Source organism: Myxocyprinus asiaticus, chromosome 37 (genome assembly GCF_019703515.2).
Source record: "Myxocyprinus asiaticus isolate MX2 ecotype Aquarium Trade chromosome 37, UBuf_Myxa_2, whole genome shotgun sequence".
NCBI lineage: Eukaryota > Metazoa > Chordata > Actinopteri > Cypriniformes > Catostomidae > Myxocyprinus > Myxocyprinus asiaticus.
In genome coordinates, this window is record NC_059380.1 from 36,614,680 (window position 1) to 36,637,119 (window position 22,440).

General features: G+C 36.4%; 1 protein-coding gene across 1 annotated transcript; it reads right to left on the reverse strand.

Annotated features, from left to right (window-relative positions):
• Positions 1-1,220: 1,220 nt before the first annotated feature.
• LOC127427903 (protein Wnt-4a) lies at positions 1,221-21,145 on the reverse strand. Its single transcript, XM_051675833.1, has 5 exons — positions 19,947-21,145; positions 5,995-6,230; positions 5,653-5,784; positions 4,310-4,452; positions 1,221-4,179 (listed from the first exon to the last, which is right to left on the reverse strand). Exons 1-5 carry the CDS (start codon positions 20,021-20,023, stop codon positions 3,709-3,711), a joined length of 1,059 nt encoding a protein of 352 aa, XP_051531793.1. The 5' UTR covers positions 20,024-21,145; the 3' UTR covers positions 1,221-3,708.
• Between the last annotated feature and the right edge of the window lie 1,295 nt (positions 21,146-22,440).

The window sequence follows — 22,440 nt, forward strand, 5'->3', positions numbered from 1 at the left end:
AAAAGGAAATGTATTAACGCTTGAAGTGATGCCAAATGTCGAATGGGGGATGGCGATTGTCAGTAATTTGGCCAAATGGGGTTGATGTCAGGGTACATGAACATTCGGAAGCAAAATGTTGATTTCCAGTGTGATCATGTTGGTTAGACAGCAAGACCATGCAAAGCCGAATTTAACAAAATGGAGATATGTTTTAACTTGTGCTTTATCCTTCAGTCAAACCCATTAAACAAGAGAGAATATATTCATGGAGACCACTATGGACCCTTTTCACAGACTGTTATGGCGCGTTTCCACCTTATTTAGCAGCGTAAATCTAGGGAACATTTTATATATTTTTTTTTTCATGTACATTTATAACATTATACTTTTATTACCCTGGAATTAGTTTTAAAAAACGAGTTAACACTGACACAGTGAGGTTTCTAGTACAAATGCGGAGAGAGTGACAGTAACTTTTCTGATTGTCGTAATTCATCGCTCTCTATTGTGTCTTCATTTGGAAAGTTTTGGAAATGTAATATTGCTGTTTTTCTTTTGATGTTGGAGCAAATGTTTAAGCAAAAATTATATTTGTCATGGACTTCAGTTAACTCCCATTCACCACTATCGATGTTTTTCCTGCAATCGTTTACTTCTGTGTTCCAAAACCCGGAAGTGTGAATAATATCCATACCATAGGTCCCAGCAGAAAATATCACATTTAAATGAATTTCTTGCTGTTCCAGGCTGTTTAATGCTTGTGCTGGTTTGGTGATTTTCTAGCTGGTGAACCAACATAGCCATGCCAAATTTAGCTAGTTTAGTGTGCTGTACAGAATGGTCTTTTAATGAAGCTAGTTGACAAAGACTGTCTTGCTGGTTAAGCTAGTTAAGAAGCCTTTTGGAGACAACAACACACCAGTGTCCGAAACAAAACATATACTAGTGGTGACCAGTAATGCTGGTCTTTTCAAAAGGGTATACTTCCATATTTTGTAATTTTCAAAGAGCAATGAGGGATTTTCACCCAACAACAAGAAACAGCACAAGAATGTCAGTCTTTGACACAGCATATATTTCAATTTAACATACATTCATATGAAATATAGTCCTCTTCAGTGTATAAGTCTTTACAAATCTATGTTTCTTTAAAGCATACTGGATAGCAGGTTTTACTATAGAAAAGCTTGGTGTTATGGTATTGTACATATTTGCCCATAAATAATTAATTCACTTAGTCTGTTTAATCGAGCAGGGAATGCTGGGAAATTTGTTTATTTGTGGTACAGTATGTGCATCTGGAGAGGAAAAGTGCTAGAGTCATTGTGCACAGAATCCATATCCCAAGCACCCTAAGTCAGCATGTGAGTAAACGATTTTTGTTAGCCATTTTTGCTTTGCCTCGGATGCATGTTTACGGCTCAGCAACAGTGATATGCTTGCTGACTGTGTGTCTGTCAGTAGCTTTTTAACTAACGACTTAATTCAACACAGTTTTATTTTCAGAACACTCTTTTTCAGCAGTTAAATCAGAGTTTTCTTAACCGCTGAGTGAAAGAGCAAGACACTTGTGATATTTCCACCTCGTCTTGATTGGAGCTGGTTTACATCCCTACAAAAAAGCAGAGGGGACTTTAATGCTTGTATACAGAAGACCAAAGCTGTACATTATAGATGAGTGATTCTGGAATTCAAGCAGCATTACAGCTATACAGGAACGAATGGCCACAATTATCTAAAAGATGCTACTTTTTCTTGGAAAGTACACTGCAGAAAACCAATTTCTTACTCCTTATTTTTGTCTTGTTTTTCTGTAAAAATATCTCAAAAACAAGATACTTTTACTTCAGGTGCAAGATATTAAGTCTTGTTTTCAGAGAAATCTAACTAAATTTTGTGAGATTTACACATGAATTCTGGGCTCTCTATCGACATATGTGGTTGAAACATAAAAATGCTAGTTTTTTGCTAGTTGCTAGTTTAGTTGCAGAGAAAGATAATTTTATATTTTATCAGTTTTGCCTCACTACTGCTCTTCTGTATGGATAAATGGTTTGAGGCATACTCATGGTTGCCTGTGATCACCATGGCAAAGCAGATCTCACTAGCTACGCCAAGATATCCAAAAAATTTGTCGTCTAAGCAAGTAAGTAGCATATCTGCCACTGTTATTTTGACCTACAGAAAACGTACAAAATAAATTATTTTACAAAATTTCAGGACAAAATTTACTACACGCATGTACATGAATGCAGGCACTTCCTGCAACGGAAGCCTAATTTTGTGCATTGTTGCGTTACAGAATGTTTCAGACCGCAAATTATAACACAAGGTGAGAAGTGTGTGTTGCATTCTAAACACTGACACAATTGGCGCTATTAGCATGTATTATGCATGTATTAGCCTGAATTATCTGCTTCTACGGTGAGTTTTCTCTTTCAAGCCAACTAATGTCATGGCGGAGCAACAGTTTGAAAAAAAAAAATATTGCAGAGCAAGGAAGTGAAAGTAATATATTTATAGCAGCTTACCTGAATAATAACTCATACAGTTTAATGAAACAAACTTGTGAACGTAACTCTATCGCCGCCTTGAGTACTGATGTTTTTGACCACCATAGTAACCCAAGAACGCACGTAGGCAATACTGTGTACGCATACTTGCTCAAGGTATGTTTCTGGCCTTAGGCAATGCTAAATTTAGACAATGATTGCTCTGTCAAATTTGACCTTCTTAGTTAACGGGCATGGTGTAAGTGCGTAAGGACGAATAATGGAAGCCTGAAATTTTCTGGCAAATCGAACTTTTTTGTAGGCTTAATGTAATGACTCGCGTTAAGGCAAGAATGCCGTTTTGAACACAGATTGTTTTATGGACTGGCTCAAAAATTGTATTTTGTTCATTTCTAATGGAAAATCAAATGTGAAATCGAAGAAATCTACGTAGTGTAGCGTTAAAACAAGATAAAACTAACATAAAAAAATTATTTGCAAATAGGCTAAGAAAAATAAATGTAATTCAAAAGGAAAAGTTTATTTTTCTTACTTCATTGGCAAATAGTTGTTGCTTGTTTTGAGCATAAACCTCACTAAATTTTGTTATAATTTCAGTATAATAAATTTAGGTCATTTTGCTTTTATAACAAGACAGAACAGTTTTTGTGTAAGAAAGTGTTTTCTTTCTTTTTTTTTTCTTTTTTTTTTTTTGCAGTGTAGATGTACACCTGGACTACATCTCAATATGTAGTGTTTGATATTTCTGTTAGTCCAATGTCCATCTTTCGAGATGAAACCCCAAAGCAGCATTAACAATAGAAAGGCTTTTAGAGCCAGTGCCCCAAACATGACCTTTCTCCATATTCATGTGCCCCTAATCCCTTTGGGTCAGTTCCCAATGGCACTCCTCTGGCACATGTCACATTAAAGATTCACTCTCAATTTGATTCCAATAAGTTAAAAAAATATATATATAAAAAAATAAGAGCAACCACAATCAAAAACAGAACAATGAGAGAGAAAAATACTCTCAATTGGGTCTCAAAACTACAGTATATTTGCCCCTATATTCTTAAGTCTCATGTATGACATGTTCTATCATTGCATGAAATGTCCAGGAATGTCCATGTTTTCCCTTCTTGCATCTTGTATTAGTCTAGTTTCCCTGGGCTTGTAGAGAAGTGGTGGTGGAGGAAGAGGGAACCATTCCAGAAAGTTTAGTAATTTTGGATCACCGACACGTGTGCATCTCTACCATCTTGCGGCACTGTTTGCATTTGACGTAGCAACACCAGTGGAACTTGCAGCTGCATCTGTCCACCACCTCCACCTCCTCTGTGTGGAATCCTCGACCACAGCACATGAGCTCACAGCCATCGATGGCCTTTGAGGTCTTGTTGCAAAAGCGTCCCGCAGTTCCCAGTAAACCTGGCGTTCTGGGGTCATGTTCGCAGAAGTCTGGGCTTGGGTCCAGGTACACAAGATCTTCATCGGTATGCGGTTTGAACTGTGAGTTCCGTGGAACCAGAACCTTGGTGGTACCCACTTTTCGCAGCTCCACTTCTGTGGCTCCGTCAAATTTCTCCTTTATAACATTGCCCACTTTGCGGAAGGGTGGCATGGCCTTCCAGCAGGTCTTCACCTCACAGGAGCCTGAAACACCATGGCACTTACATTCCACTCTCATGTGGTTCAGAATTGCCTTGAAACAGTAAAGAAGACATTATTTATTAAATAGGTAGGTAATGTGTTAAAGCCTAGATTGTTTAAAAAAGGAATAGTTCACCCAAAAATTAATTTTCATTTGGTATTATTTAAAAAATGCCTCTTACCTTCCTTCCTGCCTCATTATTATGAAGGTTCATTAGGGCTCTGTTGGATGACTGTCCTTTACTTCTTTCCCTTACGTCTACAAAAGACTGTGAAAAAGCAACCCCATAGGCAATGTTGTCAGAGCATCCTGACCACTGGAAACCTGTTGAGATGAAGAGAATCAAGGACTGAAAAAGCTTCACAAGAAATCTCCATTGTTGCCAACATTCTCTATAGTTTCTCCATTTATGTGAGGGTGTCTCTTCAACTTTGGTCACTTTTAGCTCTGTGGACTTCTAGAAAGTGAAGCCTCTTTAAAACATTTTCACACCCATTTTTATTATTTTTTTATTTCATGAAAAATCCTACCAAAGAGTCATTTCCAGCACATCTCAAATTTGGTATTGTGTTTAATAGAATTCTGTGGTGGAAATGACTAATTTCATAGCTAACGCTTTATGTATCCTAAATACACACAATTATATAATATTTTCACACTTTTTATCATTTGACAAAATTACAGCTTTATGTAATGATGGCCAATAAAAATACTGCTTACAAGTGATATTTACTTTGAATTTTCTTTATTTTCTCCAAACTTCACATTTAATCTCAAGCATGCTCACTGATACTTTTGTTGACTCTGCTAACAAGTCCACTTTTTTAGGGGCAAATTATTTGGTGTGGTGGAAATGATGCAACTGTGGGGCATCCGTAATTAAAAAAAAAAAAAAAAAATTATAGAACTCATTTTCACACAATAAATATCGAAAGGCTTCATGTTTATTTCACTCTTTGTTTGGATTATCATACTGTAGTTTTAAACATGTAATAATTTATCATTTTAGTAATGGATTTTCATCATAGTTTAATATTGAAAGTCTGGTTCAAGGCTGAAACAGTAAAATCTATACATAAAAGGCATTTGAAAAGTACTAAAAATAGATGATAAAGGCCTGGTTAATAAGTCCCAATTCAATTTTAACGAGACGTTTAAATTGCAAGTAAGGAAAAAGGTGAAATCTGTTCACTTTAATAAAAATAAACCTCTGACATATGAAAGTGCCCAAAGTTGAACAAACACCCTTAAATGCAATACAAATGTAAATGAAATGCTAATTCATGACAGAACATACACACTGGATATTGTACACATCATAAAAAAAAAAGGTTTGTTACATTTCAGAATATCTGTTTACATCTCAAATTGCTTATAGTGAATTAAATTCAACTACCTTATGTCATGTTATGCTGTAGGCTCTATATCAACATTTTATCAGCCTTCAGCTACAGTCCTCTATAGTTATCTGTATCGGCATTTGCCATTGAAAAATCTGTATTGGTATTGACAAAACAGACATACCCTCTGGACTGACACCATGTACATTGCGGTCACATCCACACTTGTCGAGCTCCCCGCTGCTGCACGCCCGAGTCACTGCAAAGGCTACGCTCGCAGCAGATATGGCGTACACAAAGGCAGCTTCCCTAGTACCTGTGACATAATAAGAACAATTAAGAATCCACTTGTTTTAAAGGAATAGTTCACCCAAAAATGAAAATTCTGTCATTATTTATTTTTATGCACCCCAAACCCTAATTACTTTCTTTCATGAAACTCAAAAGCTGCATTTGTTAAAAGTCTTGAAAAGTGAAAAGTTTTGAAAAGTGTATGTTTCAAATGGCAGGAGTGGTGACTACTTACCTTGGGTGACAACCTTTCCAAAGACAGGAACACTCTCTAGCGTCGAGCAGTTCCAGCGTCTGTTGCGGAACTGAAACTGGCACTCGTCAATGGCAAGCTGCGCACCCCTGCGGACAGCATCCATCACCTCCACATTACGCTTGCAGATCTGTACCTGCCTCTGAATGAGTCCCCGGAGCTTCTCGCATGTTTCTTCATCAGAAATACTTCCCACCGATGACAGCTTTGCCAGGTATCTAGAGACACACCAACAGACAGGCAATCAATATATGATTTCAAATTTTACAAGTCACTTTTATTTGTATAGCACTTTTCACACTACATATATTTACAGGAAATCAAGCCTTAAAGGGGACCTATTATGCAAAATTCACTTTTACACGGTGTTTGAACATAATTTTTTCCACGCTGGAGCAGCTACGGTGAGAAGAATAATGTCATAAGTGTTCTGTTGTTGGCTGTAAAAGTGAACATACGAGTCTTCATGTACTCCCGACATCAGAGCCACTGAAGACGCAGTGGACAAGTTTCGTTTTTGAAGCAAATGTGCCCTAAAACATACCAAAATTCATGTATGTTTGTGCAAATCATTTTACACTGGACTGCTTTGTGAATGAGGGTCAATATAAAGCAGGATTTTCCAAAAATGATTTTCGTGCATGGATCAGTACCAACTGTTTGTGTTCCAGCTTTATATCTTGAAGTTGTAAGTATCGCACTTTATATCATGTGAATATTTGCAAATCGCCTTTCCGAATGTGCTTGTTAGCTGATTCCACGGTTAATGCAGCTAAAGTTACCATTGTCTTTGATTGTATTCACGGAGACCACAGGTATGTCGGGCGGGGAGCAGCAGCTCATTTGCATTTAAAGAGACACACACGAAAACAGCGTGTTTTTGATTCCACCCAAAAAGAGGCATTTACAACATGGTATAATAAATGATCCGTGGGGTATTTTGAGCTGAAACTTCACAGACACATTCTGGGGACACCTGAGACTTATATTACATCTTGTAAAAAGGGCAATAATAGGTCTCCTTTAATGTCTTTCAGCCCACAGTGAGCAAGCCAAAGGCGACTGTTGCAAGGAAAAAGCTCAATAAAACATTAAGGTAGTCAAGAGAAAAACCTTATTTTAGCTTTGTATCTAGAGGCAAGAAGCTTTTGTAGCTGCAAGAAGGAAGTTCAAATATGGTGCGCATGATTTGTGCATGCTGTTTGACGAAAGTGATCAACCTACGCATCATTCCACAAATTCTGTGACCCCCTTACAGCTTTGTGTTTGTTTAAGGGATTCCAAAGCACAAACAGCACTAACATAAACTGTGGCCTTCCCTTCCCATGTGGTTCTTGGAAGACTGTGCTTGCGGATGAGGTCAGAGAGATGTTGAGAGAGACGTATAGACATTATCTTCTCCCATCACCTCCAGGGCCATGAGGTCGGGGAAGCACTCTGAGATGTGAGGGACAGAAGCATCACTTTGAAGGGTCTGCCAAGCTTATTCGGGTTCATCTCTTTACGGCACCTTATAAAAATAGGTATTTTCCCTAGCTCAACAGGTCATTGACAAATAAGGTTGTCCAAGATGATACAAATTAGAAAATCACAGTTGAAAACATGTGTCAAGTTTGTAGAAATGTAATCTTTATGTCCATTTTGGTTTCATACATTTTGAAAAATATTTATTGCATTTTCTACAAAACATATTCATGATTTAATGACTTTAAAAATGATAAGTGGTGTAACTATCAAGTAAAAGGTATTGAAATACTTTCCTTGAAAATGTAATACGTGTAAGCATTAACAACTTGTTTATTCATTTTATAAAAAAGTTTTCAAACATATTTTTCAAGGTACAAAATATTTGTACAAATATCATGAATTTTTTGTCACGAATTTGAAGAAGTTTCCTTGGGGTTACTCCATTTGACAAACTAAATGTGCCTTTTTATAAAAATCTCAAAATATAAGATAAAAAAATAAATAAAAAAAAATAAAAACAATTTCACACAGCTGTGAGAGTTTAAAGGGGTCATCTGTTTTATGTTTATTTATTTATTTATTGTTACATGACAACAGAGTAGCTAGCTGCATATTAGTTACACCACCTGACTTTGATTTGGTGGACAAAAGTTTTTCAAATAATTTACATTTTATCAATTTTTTTGATATTATAATTATATATATAGTATATATAAAAATAAGAGAGCAATCACAATCAAAAAGAGACCAATGAGAGAGAAAAGTACTATCAATTGGGTCTCAGAACTATATTTGCCCCTATATTCTTGTGTCTCATGTATGACATGTTCTATCATTGCATGAATATATATATATATATATACACTGTATGTCTCCGTATGGTTACACAACTTAAACATTTTTTTACTTTAAGTCCCTGAAAATGTATCAGAATGACTTTGAACATAGAAATTGAAAACTTGTTCATCATAGTAGAGGTATATCAAGTGATTGTTTTGTATGAATTGCATTTTTTATGTTTTTTTAACTCTATAGATAAATAGACAATAATTGCTCTGGGACACTTGATGGGACATGCGTAGAGGCTTCTGAGAAACTTGAAAGAGGTCATTAAAGTGTGATTCGTTATCATCAAGAACTGGTGGAGATCAAAGTCTTTAATGTTTAAGGACTGAGCAGATGCATTTATAGTGGGTTGCGTGCAGGAGCTGTTTGCATGGGTCATCACGGAAGGGTTTGTGGTTTGTGAGTTGCCGTTTGTTTCTAAATGTCTTTTGTGTGGTACTGAGTAATTGGAAAGTAAGCCTGTGTGTATTATGGTGGAAAGATCTCAGGATGGCTTTGAAGGTGCTGTATTCCATACTGAAAATATGCAGTTAATTGCAAAAAAAAAAAAAAAAAAAAAAAAAGGACAAGGTATGGCATGGTTTGTTGATTAGGATTCTGGCTCAAGACTAATTCTCAAAATCAACACAAATCTGACTAGGCTCAAAATCTATGGATCACCTTTGTAACCCCTAAGGATGCACCAATACAAAATTAGTGTGCCAAAACGATATCTGATTATTTAGAACAACAATAGTTTGGCGGTTCAGCTTGTTTTATGCTACCTTTCAAATCACTGATTGTTAATGGCACAACTTTGAAAGAAATTTAACTTTATTCTCGGTCTCTACATGTCTTCCATGTCTCAGAGTAACTGGTCTTAGTTATAAACAAAACACTAAAACAAACAGCACATTATTAACTCACATTTACATTCTTAACTCAATTCTGTATAGCGTTCTGTCAAGCTCATATGAAATTGGTAAGATTTCTAAATATTTTTGAATGTTTTAAACTCACATTAACTAAATTCTGAATTCTGAAGCTATTTTAGCTGAAGGAGCCTCCGCTTTAGCTTAACAAACTCATAACTGTCCTTGCTTTGTCAAGCTTTAAGGTGAGAAATCAAATTAATTGTTAAATCATCTTGTGAAAATTCTAGCAGTGGAAAGCTTACAAATTGCAGTTCTGCTGTCCTTGTCACCCAGTTCAAAGTAATTCCACTTAAGAGAGATTTTCTTTCACACACAGCACAAGATGTAAGCTTATTGTCCGATGCGTTGTTCCACCCCCTTTTGATTGACAGGAAATAATCGACCCTGATCATCGGCTATTTAAAAAAAAAAATCGATGGATGTCCGATAGCCCAGATAACTGCTTTTATCGCCCCAACATCAACATCGGCGCACTGCTAGTCACGATCAGTGCTGGGGGTAACGCGATAAAAGTAAATGTGTTATGTAATCAGATTACTTTTTCGAATAACAAGTAAAGTAACGCAATATTCTTTATTTTAGACCATAATATCTGAGTTATTTTTTAAAATAAAGTTGACTCTGGCATTGTCGATGGGCACAGCACATGATGACATATATGATGCAGGTTCAAGTATTGGACTTTGCTGCTTTAGGTAAGACAGTGGTTATTCTTCATTATTCATGTTGGCTACCATGTCGATGGAGAAACAAATCATGCATATTCCAGTTATGGAGACTTTATTATAAATGTGAGGTGAAGACCTACTGATTGTAGACTTTCTAAATATCTGGTGGAGAGGGAAAAGGCGAGGCGGAGCGACAGTGAGAGAGGAGAGAGAGAAAAAATTGCTCTCTGGTTCCCAGACACGCCGTCGCCTGGTTCTCGACCACTCCTCCACCCACTGGCGGATGACAGCCGCGCCTCCCTGGGCGGACAGCAGCAAGTCCTCTGACCCCTCGTGGATGGAATGCCCCTCCGTATCTGGCGGCCGGTAGCGAGCCCCTCCATCCCTGCCAGCGGCTCCACTGCTCCAGGCGGCTGGCAGCAAGCCCCTCCTCCCCTCGTGGATGGCGGGCGTTCCTCCGCATCCAGGTGGCAGGCCGCGGCTGCTCCTTTGGGCTGCTCCTCACCGGCAGTGGTGAGGACTCCACGACAGCGCATCCCTCCTCCTTCCCGGGTTTCGGAACCAATGTAACAGGGTTTAAAATGGGCAAGGAGGAGGCGAGAACCGGCTGAACAGTCAAAGTAATATTTAATGTAAACTTAAACAAAAAGACACAAATACAAATGCACACACGGCAGCTGCATGTGGCTCTCTCTCTCCCGAACTGCCCCATCCGGCTGCATTTATCCCTCTCCTTGGCTGATTAGCCCGATTGGGGGCCACGTGTTCGTAGTCACGGCCTGGCCCTGCCCTCCTCCTCGTCACAGTAACTTTTTAATTAATTTAGTTACCATTTTAAGGAGTAACGCAATATTCTAACGAGTTACTTTTAAAAGTAACATTACTCAACACTGGTCACGAAAAAGGCAATGTTGGGATAAATAATCGGCCTTGATCATCGGCTGTTTTTAAAAAATTGATGGATGTTCGATAGCAAAGATAATTGCTTTTATAAGATGATACCAGTAACATTGGTGCATTGCTGGTCACAAAATGTTAAAATTGTAATTCTTGAAAAAAGAAATATTGGCATAATTTTGGCATGAATAATCGGCCTTGATCATTGGCTGTTTTAAATAAGCGGTCGATGACTGAAAGTGCAGATAATTGCTTTTATAGGCCAATACCGATAAAACCGGTGCTGTGCTAATCAAGAAATGTTCATCTTGTAATTCTTCATAAAAGAAATGTTGGCATATATAATCGGTCTTGATCATCAGCTGTTTGTAAACAATCAGCTGATGTCCAATATCATTGATAATTGCTTGTATTGGCTGATACTAGTAACATCGGTGCATTGCTAGTCACTAAATGTTTATCTTGAGATTCTTAAAAAATATATATTTTGCCATAATGTTATCATTAATGATCAGCCCTTATCATTGGCTGTTTTAAACAATATGCCAATGTCCAATAGCGCAGATAATTGCTTTTATCGGCCGATACCAATAAAATTCGGTGCATTTCTCATGAAATATTCATCTTGGAATTCTTGAAAAAAGAATGTTGGCATACTGTAAATAATCACCCTGATCATGCTGTTTTTAAACAATATGCTGATGTCCGAAAGTGCAACTGCGCATATAATTACATTTAACAGCCAATACCAATGATCTCAGTGCAGTGCTAGTCAAGAAATGTCCATCTTGTAATTGTGTGTATTTATAGTAGTGTCTTCAGGTCTGCTATATTTCAAGGGCTCATCTTAACTGGTCCCATGCTCTTTACATACTCGTGCTCTTCCAGAGTTAAAAACGGCACATCTAAATCCTAGTAGCTGGGAACGCCACATCCTACCCCTCTCTGCTGTTGACAAGAGCTGATTTGGTGGGCCAAGGCTGGGGCAGATAAGAACTGAACACCTCCTTGTCCACAAGACGGTTATGATAACATTGTCCTATTTGTCCACAACCCTTGCGTCCAAGCAGTGGATGACATCACCAACCAGATGCGCACACATTGTCCTGTTTTTTGTGTTGTTATATGTGGGATTACTTAGCTCTTTGTGTCAAAGGGTGATTGAGTATCTTTTTATCATGTGAAGCATCTGTTCACTATTTCATGCTTTTTAAGCTAGCATGCATGTTTACAGCTTTTGTTTGTTTCGCTATTTGTAAATTACCTCTGTGATCGTGACCTGATAATGAATCTGGCAGCCAAATGGCGATGGAGGGCTGCCCTTTCTAGCTGGATAAACGCAGGAATATAGTGTACAGTATCAGTGCCAGATGCTTAAGATTTTGATAAACGAACACCTGAAGCTGCACATTTGATTCTTTGTTTTGAAACTTTTGTCTGGGAATATTATTGTCCCAGACCTTGAGGAACACGGAGTCATCTTGTTTTCATTGCTTCCCATTTCCTTCTCCCTGTTTTCCTCTGTATCACTCTTCTTTATTTTCAAACAATGGACTTACTACTCCCACAACTAAGGTTAGGAAAGCTGTGGGATTTTGATGCCCGGACAGTGAATGGAAGATGCCATCCTTTGCTGTTTCTGGGAGGTTTTTGGTGGAGCAGTCCACCTGGAGCATGATGCCTTCTTCCTTTGTGTCATGTTTGTGTTGAATTACTCTGCCCTGGCCTCCGAGCGCTGTTGGCTCCAGATGGCTTAGCGAAGTGCGACTTAGCACGCAACCAGGCCATACGAGAAAGTTTGGAAAAGAATAAGACAAAGTGTACAGATGCCAGGCTGTATATACAGTATCTACTCGCCTCTTAACTGCTGTCAACATATAAACAAACTATGAGCTGTGAAAGAAACAAGGTCCTAAAAGTTCATGATGAGAGATCTCGGCATAAAAGTGGAAAGTTTCACTTTCTATGTGCCTCTTTCTTTCTTTTTTTTTTTTTTAATAATCAAACTGTAGCTGTTGACATTTCCGTCTTAGAAAAACAATTAACGCAATAAATTGGTAAAGGTGAATATCATCCCTGTACATGCGACTAACAGCAAATATACGTGCGTGCTACGGAGTGCAAGAGCCACAATCTCATAATGTTTATAACAATATTTGATATTTACATATTTGTCAGTTGTGCGTCACAGAGCACTCATGTCTGTGTATTAAAAGCTGTTTGTTGGATATAAATTCAGTGTTGAATGATAGGGGCATTTAAGGGAATTTATCCCTCCATTTTTATTATCACTACATTCCACTGCCATTTAAAGACATCAGATGTCCGTCAGCAACACCAAGGAATTTCTTTACACCATAATACTACATTGTAAGTATTTTTATAGCACAGCATCACTATTACTATTGCTCATACTTTGGGTAAGACTTTTTTTAAAAAACCCTAAACTAAGGCTGAACAATTAAACAAAATAAAATTGAAATCACAAAATGACTTTGTGCAATTATTAAACAGCAAAGGGCTGTGATTTATTAAATAAATAAATAGCCTGCCCACGCTGCTTAAAAGTTTACGTGTGCTGTTCTGTCTGTATTGTATTAGTGTATTACACATTCTTAGTGCACATGTGAGGCTCATTATATGGTGTTTTCAGTGGTTTCAGAGCGGTTCTATGCACTCTCCACAATTCCATCTAGTAACAGGTGTGCTCTGAGTTTGGTTCAGTTTGCTTACATGTGTATTAGGATTTAAAGCACTACAGATTCACTTTAATTTCACGTTTGCGTAATTAAAAATATTTATAGCTGCTACAAGTTAATATACAAATACAAATAAGATATCCCATGGCACTGGGTAATTGTGGACAGAGGAGGATATGTTAAAATGAGGAGCACATTATACAACTGTAGTACACAGGAACTCGAAGGTCTTCCTGCAGTTGTCTGCCAAAATAAAAGCTTGATGGTTTACAACTCCTAGGTTTAACTGAACCGCGTAGCAATGCCCCATGCACAATTTTATTACAGAAATATATTACTACTGAATAATAATAATAATAATAATAATAATAATAATAATAATATTCAAGTTGACTGGGTCCCAAAAAAATAATGCTGAAAAGTGGGCTTGGACCCCATCACAAAGTGGAAAAAAACAGGTACACAGTAAAATGGTACAATGTGAATATAATAAAAGTAAACCCAAGTAGCCTAAGCTTTCTTATTGGCAGTAGAGCATGGGCAAAACATAAAAATGTGGTCAAAAGGAATTACTTACTAGTTTTATGTTTATCGTATTGCAGTTCAACTCACAGTCGCAATAATTTTTTTAAAGGTGCACTCAGTAAATTTTTTAAGCTTGTGTCATCTTGGACATACAGTGACACCTAGTGGTGTGGATGCAGCATCATTCAAAATCAATAGTTTTCAGTTAAAGATGCCATTGTAGAATTTCACTTTTCACAATCAGCCATGATTAATTTAATCCAAGAGTAAAAGTATTTAATAACAAGATGGTTACTGAGATTAATGGAGTAATATTCAGCTGGTAATGTGATTCTAAAATGGCAGCCCCCATGACGGCGCCCTCCCCCATATAGAATAAAACAGTTTTTATAAGGTTACTGATATGACTAGTGTCCTCATCTCATGTGAGTGGTCATGATTTTATACATATGTTTCAAAATTACAATTAATTTCTTTAGGAGTAAAACTTTTTTGATTGGGAAAAAAATTACTAAATGCACCTTTAAATATTCGCATTATCACTTAATGTTCAAATCGTGCAACCCTACCCTTAACCAGAGATTCTTTTATATTGAGATATCAACCTCCACGACTTTACCATAGGAGAGAGCATAATGGTCAACTTGGATCATGTGAGTCTTCTTAAGGTAATCATACTGTATAATGGCCCTGACATCAATGAACCTTGTTCAAAGTGTTACGACAGTAAATCACCTTTGCCGATACCATGCAAATGAATGGGTTAAGCCGTAAACTGACACCTCCCTGTCGCAAAATCATCCATGACTTCTCTTGAAAAACAGATAGTTTATCATAGTAAACTCCACACATGGTTCACGACAAAAGGATTGATTTGTGTGAAATATGTTGAAGATTAGTGGATAGGCGGTCAGTTCCTTGAGTGATGAGCTGTTTCCTCAAAAAAGCAGTTTATTCAGTGTACTCTAGCATCTCCTCCATTGACATACATTGAAAAAGTACGGCCGCTGGTCTCCTCACCAGTGTACCGTTCCATTATGCTTTGTTTTGCTAACCATGTAGGCTCCCCCTGGGTAGAGGGTTTCTGCCTAAATTTAGCAATGTTCCTTCAAAGCTGCACGTGGCTGCACATTTCTGATGTTGCTTCCGCTCATACGGAATGCATATCTGTACAGATGCAGACCTAAAAGTGTGGGAAAACCTTGAGATTTCTTGAAATGCAACCACATATCAATACCCTGGCATCATGGTGATGAGTTTTGCATTGACAAGCACCACTCACTACCCCCCCAGAACATGTTCAAATCTAGTTAGTGATGAACTTGACTTCATGAATATTATTGAAGTGAAATAATAAAAACTGCTGACATGCTATTCTAAAATGTTACTATGAAAATGAATGGAAATTATCCATTAATTTCAATTTTCTGTTCATATAACTCACACAGATGGTGTGGAGAAGATGCTGCTGTTCATTGCAAACTTTCCAACACACTATTGTGTGCATCATTGAGATTATAAACAAGATGATGTCATCCAAAAGGGCCCAAATGTGAATCAAACATCCATCACAGAATGCCACGTTTTCAAAAACAAATGTGCCATTCTTGTTTAACTTTGTTTCATTCTTGTTTAACTTTGTTTCTCTGAGAAACAACTCTCAATTCCTCGATACCTCAGTGACTCAGTGGTGTGTTTAAGTTTTGTAGAGAGAACCAGGAAACAGCACTTGTATACCAAAAAGTCATTCAGCCGTTTGCTCTCAATTATAAGTTTGCCTAAAGTTACAAGATGCAATGCTTAGATCTGCAAGTCTAGAGAATCGGTCTTTAACTCTAGAGGGCAGTGTTATCTCATTTGTAGTCAATATCCACAAAGATTATAACCGCAAAAAAAAAAAAAAAAAAAAAAAATGTTTAAATAGAAAGTTTTAAATAATTCATCTCAATCATAAGGGTCGCATTTGGTGTCGAAGAGGAAATCATGTCATGACTGATGCCATTTGTAGCTGGAATGTAATACTTAAGCTTGTTTCTGACTATTTCTGAAAAGAAGAAATATAAGCATGTGTAGTGATTTGGTCAGGTTGTTTGTAAAAAAAAAAAAAAAAAAAAAATTCAGTATGTGCCTTAATAACATGAGACTTACAGAGATAGGAACAATCAAGTTTCATTTGATTAAATCAATAAATTCAGCTTTTTCATTCCACCGCAGTGATTATTAGTAAGAGCTTTTGGACAAAATGTGCTTTTTAAAAAAAAAAAAAAAAAAAAATATATATATATATATATATATATATATATATATATATATATATATATATATATATATATATATATATATATATATATATATATATATATATATATATATATATATATATATATATATATATATACACACACACACACACACACATACATGCATATATATAATTCTGAGTAATGAGCATCTTCATTGGAACGAGAGACATGTCAAATTCATCTTTCTGTGGTCTTACTGTGTGTACAATCTCTCGCTTTTACTCATTGTCCTGTCATTCATCTTTCTATACCATCTTCAAACATTTGCCCTCAATTAGCCTCATAATAACAATGAAAGTTGCCTGTTTTTTTTTTTTTTTATCGAATTAGCCTTTTAATAGGCTGCTATATGACTGGAGGTATGTGACAACAGGTTTTACAACTTCATTACCTTCTTGTCACTGATGTTATTTGTGTTATCAGCCCTTGGCGCCAGGATATATTTCGCATTAGGGTTTTCTCTCATCTCATGTTGCTCATCTGCTGCAAACTATTTATTGTCTGTCCTGTGCAAACGTTTCAGCCTCTAATTTAATTTTAATGCAAAGAATAACACTCTATCACTTGCCCAAACAAGGCAATATATGTATATATGTAATATATGTCCTAAATATTATTTAAAAGATTTGTCACATTTGGAGATGTCACGGCCTGTGCACTTCTGTGACCTCAGCACCCCAAAAACCATTTGCATCTTAATGAAATGTATACTATGTAACTTTAAACTGTGTTTAGTTCTGTAATTATGTATGATGAAACTAGAAAAAGGTTTGCCAAAAAATAATAGACAGACAGACAGACAGATAGAAAGAATAATAACAGGTAGAATAATAAAACTTGCTAGCTTCACAAAATGTATGTATTGGCTATTTTGATTTTGTTTAACTGCACTTTGGGGCGAAAAAAGAAAAGAAAGAAAGGGGTATTTAAGATGCTTTAGGAATTGCCATGAACAAATTTCTAACCAACCTACTTTTATTTATGTTCAGGTTCCTAATTAGTGATTAAAAACTTGACATTTTAACAAAACAACCGCTAGTGGTGAATAATAAAATATTACAGATTGACTCAGTCGTCAGTCAGTGTCGCGAGCGTGTATTTGCATGAGTAAGCGCGTGCTGTTGATGGAGGTTTGAAGGTGCGCAGGTGCAATTGAACAGCTCTCGTGACCTGCACCTGCGCATCTCAAACTCTCCATACAGGTGCTGATGGAAGAGCTCACGAATAATAGATTCGCACATTTCACAAATGAAAAGTTTTGAGCTCGACTTCAAAATATTAAATTATGGCTGTTGAGCAAAGAGTTTTTTAATGTCAAATAATTGATATAATCTGTTTGTTTGTTTGTTTGTTTGTTTGTTTGTTTTTTTTTTTTGCACGTTACATTTCATTACATTTATTCAGTCTTAACACTTACATATGGAGAACAATAAAATACACTTATTCAGATTAATTTATTCGCGTAACCGAGAGAGAGAGAGAGAGAGAGAGAGAGAGAGAGAGAGAGAGAGAGAGCGTTTATTCAGAGCGCACAGGTGCGGTTGAACTGCACACAATAACTTACGTGCTTCTTTAAAAGATATCAAAGGAATACGAGACAAAACAGCAAGAGTTAGTTTACTTAATTTTTACCTTTCATCTGCTTTAATTTTTAACAAATTACACAAAACATAACAGCAAGTTTACTTAATATCTTCTCATGTATAAGACAAAACATAAAAAGTAAGTTTACTAAATCAGAGCTTTCATCTTCTCTCGTTTAAGATCATAAATAACCGCTTTGAAAATTTCAGAGTAGAGATTTTAAGAGTTTAAGCTTCACAAAACTTGCAACAATGTTGCATTCAAATTTTTTTTATTGTAACCAAGAAAAAACGGGTTTAAGCTGTTTCAGTTTAGAAGATTTACCTCAAGAACATGTTTGAAGTTGCTTTCATGCAACGAATTTAATAAAAATAATAATAATAAAAAACTTTTAAAAATTGAATAATTGAGCTATAGTAGTAGATTAACTGGGCGACTTTTTGCCATTCATCTCAATGACCAAAAGTGGTCCAATTTATCCTATTTATTGTCAGTTGTCATGTCGGTTCCTATTGAGCAATATTCTGAGAATATCCCACTTTTTAAAGAGACAAAACGTGAATCTTCTAATGCTTCAATGCTTTTTAAATATTGCGCAAATTGTAGGAAGTTTTACGCATGGGGAAACAGTCATGGTTTAAGTCTTTCAAAGACCTGTCTTGTTTCTTTCAGTGCCGAATTATCCACAAATGTATATAAGCTTAACCTTACCGTTTTATTTACTGCTGTATACTACACATACTATGTGCTCTACTTAAATGTTTAAAAATGCAGACCAACCCCTTTATGTCTTAAGCTTTTGTCTGAGTTCTAAATCGGTCAATAAAAAAAAAAAAAAATGGAAAAAGTTGACTAAATAGCCTATATACAGAATTCTATATCAATGAAATTTAACTACACACATCAGAAATAATATACATTTTCCTTAATGTACAATGAAACTGTATAGCTTCTTGATGCGAATTGCTTAACAGTACAGCTCCAACTCCACGCGTTGCCCGTAAAACATTGAACATTCGTATTTTCTGTTTGGCACACACAACTTGTGTAATGTTTAGGTGGCTTCCTGCTAATACCTGTCCTGAGATAGTGCTGGAATAGTGTACAGACTCCCGTCAGATTGATCATATTTTGTAGACAGGTAGGAGGTTTTCCTTGTGTGCAGCGTGCCTCTACACGTCCAAGACCTTTCACCACGCCTTTAGTTAAAAACACTCTTCCATCGAAAACTGAACTACATCTGGACAGATTAAATCGTGAGCTATTTCTGCCCTAGGGATGTAGATAAGCATACTTTTCAATACCTAGAAATGCACACTTTAACATTAATTTGGCCTGAACCAACCATGCCATCCACTTTCTAAAGCATGAAGATATCAAAAACAGATCGTTAATTAATCATGGCTTCTTTTGCATTATCTTGTTGACAGTTAGTTTAAAATATTAATTCATACAGTTTAAGTGCTGTAAATATAAAAAAAATAGTGCTGTTATTACTGTCATATCCATATAATGTTTCAGTGCTGTGCGCAACCAGCACCGAGCGCAGCTGTGCCGCATGGACAACTGAAAGAATGGGTAACAATCATGATATCAGTCTCTAAATAACCAAATTAGTTTCCTTATATTTTCTATTAGAGCTACACTACATGCAATAGCTTAATATGGCCGTTTTATTTACTATTACTCACTATACTTCTCATCCGAAGTGTGCAAACGCATCCAAACTGTAATGCATGCCTTGTGCGCTTTTGTGAACACACAAACATTGTTGCAAAGACACTATAAAAGTGGTTTAAACTCACTCAAGTCCAATAACTCTAGAATTAACAAGTGTCTTAATTGCATTTAGTCATATTTTAGATTGCAAAAAATCAACAAAAGTCAGTGCAAATTCTCTCTGAAATGTTGCATTGGTTGCATTTGACATGCAACATTTAATTTGAGGTAACTGATTTTAACTAGTCATAACAACAGACAACATAGACGTCAAAACATATGAGTGACTAAGAAACCGTGTTTTTTACTTACAACCAGTTGCTTGCATTGGCGGAGAAGAGCGCGAGAAAGAGCATTAGCAGTGACCTTATAAAATACCCCGATGACATCTTGAGAAGAAGGGGATAAAAGAGTTAAAGTTTGGTGGTATAAAATCCTCACGAGGAGTTTATCAGGACACCGCGATGCTGGCTGCTGAAAGTCGCATGAGTTGATCCCTTCAAAAAAGCGATTAATCCATCATTGCGCATCCACTTTGGATGAGATGCATGGCTGTCTGCGTCAACAGTTCTTGCCTCCTCATATAAACAAATGCAAGAGCTCAGAACTAAGCTTATGTGGCAGCAACCTCACGCCAATCAATATCCACTGATGCGATGTCTTCACAGCGCATGCAACGGTTTCCACGGTCCACTTTTGCGCAGTAACACAATCAGGTAAAGATGAACCAAGGCGAGCCGGTAAAGTGACTTTAAATGACAGTCCTGGTTTTGTGCATGTTATTAATTAATCAAAACCTCAAGTTTTCATAAAGTTTTCCTGAGTTTGATGAGCCCAGTAGATGCCACTCTGAATTCAGGCAGAGAGTGAATGCTGAATTTACCGACTCCAGGAGGGTTTGGTAGGGGCGGTGCGACATTTGGGGGAGGTTTTGATGTGTGAGAAAGGAGATAAAGGCGGGTTTAGTGCGTGCATTTTTTTCCTTCTTACTCTTGGCTGCCAAGTAATTTTTTTTAGAGCTCTCCAGAGCGACTCAGTACTGCCGTAGTCGAGGTTTAACCGCTTATACGTTTTGGCAAGGTGAATTTTCCCTGGCCTCAGTGCCCCCTAAACGCAAGTACTTTGTGGTTAAGATGCTATTTAAAGGCTGTCTCGAATTCTGAGAGTTTTGTGCAAAAACAGACTGGAGACATTTATTATTATTGGTATTATTAAATGTAATATTGAAATATACAGTATAATTTTGGGGTACATTATATGCCTTTTAATGTAACCTATGGTTACGGAAATGTGGATTTCAATAGACACTTCTCTAACAAAATTATACATAGGTTTACTGTAGTAATATTTTTAAAACCATGTATTTTATTATTATTATTTTATCTATTATCTATTATTTATTTATTTATTTTTGGTGGAAACCATGGTTTTACTATAGGAATACTGAAGTAACCATGACTGTAGTAACCATGTATTTTTTTTTTTTTTTTTTTTTTGGAGGAAACCATTAACCATTTTTTTTTTTTTTACTACAGTAATACTGTATAGTATCCATATAGTAACATGGTTTTACTACAGTAATACTGTAATAGCCATACAGTAACCATGGTTTTACTAGTACTATTTTAGTAACCATGACTGAATTAACCATGCTTTTTGACAGAAACAATTAACCATGGTTTTACTATAGTAATACTGTAGTATCCATATAGTAACTATGGTTTTAATACAGTAATTTTGTGGTAATAATGATTTTACAACAAATACCAAGGTTAAACTATGGTTACTGTAGTAAAACCATGGTTAATTTTCGTAAGGGTTGGTGACAGCATCTCTGGAAATAAAATTCAAAATATTCAAAGATAAAATCTGGTTGACCTCATTAGGTTTACTTTGATATATATATATATATATATATATATATATATATATATATATATATATATATATATATATATAAACTTTTTGTTAGTGTTTGTATTTAATCAACATCAAATCAGTGGTGGGGTATGTTGAAACACTTTGGATTGTCCTTCTCAGCCAATTCAACTTCAGCAGTTATCAGAGGAGTTCTTACTAATGCGTATCGAGTAACGCTGTGTTTTTATGTTTTACATGCTATGTATGCAATAGGAAACCACAGTCATCCTTCTATATTGGCAAATATTGTGTGTAATTTTTTTATCTGGCAAGTTTAGGACAGACAAGTTGGTTGACTTTGTCACTCAGACACCTCGTTGACCAACAGAGGGAGAAAGTGAGTAACAATAACTGTTGCTTTTGTGAAGGCAAGGCTGGTGTTGTCTGGTTGTCTGGATCTGTGAGTTTATTTAGAGGCAATCTTTAAATTTTGAAATCTTCACACAACCAAATCTATGGTGTCATCTTCACAGTCTTACATTTGGCCAATTTTATTTACAGGTATAGAAGAGAATGGACAGGAAGTGATGGAGAGAGGAGAGGTGAATGGAGTCAGGAAATGTTGTGAGCCCGCCTTGAACTTGCAATGCTCACATGAGCACCACAGCTCAGCGAGTGTTTTTCTTTAAGAAAGGACCATTCAACCCCTTCAAAATGTTTTGGTGCTTGAATGTTACAGGGTTGAAGGTCAGTACAAAATTGGATAATAATAATGGCATTAACTAAATATCATTACGCCATACCGCATTATTCACAGGCAATATTTTTGTACTATGTGCTAAGAAAAAGAAATGTATAAAAACTATTTAAATTATTATATACTAAATTATGTTTATTTACCCTGCTCACCATTCTAAACAGCACTGTGGCAACAGTGGAGTCATTC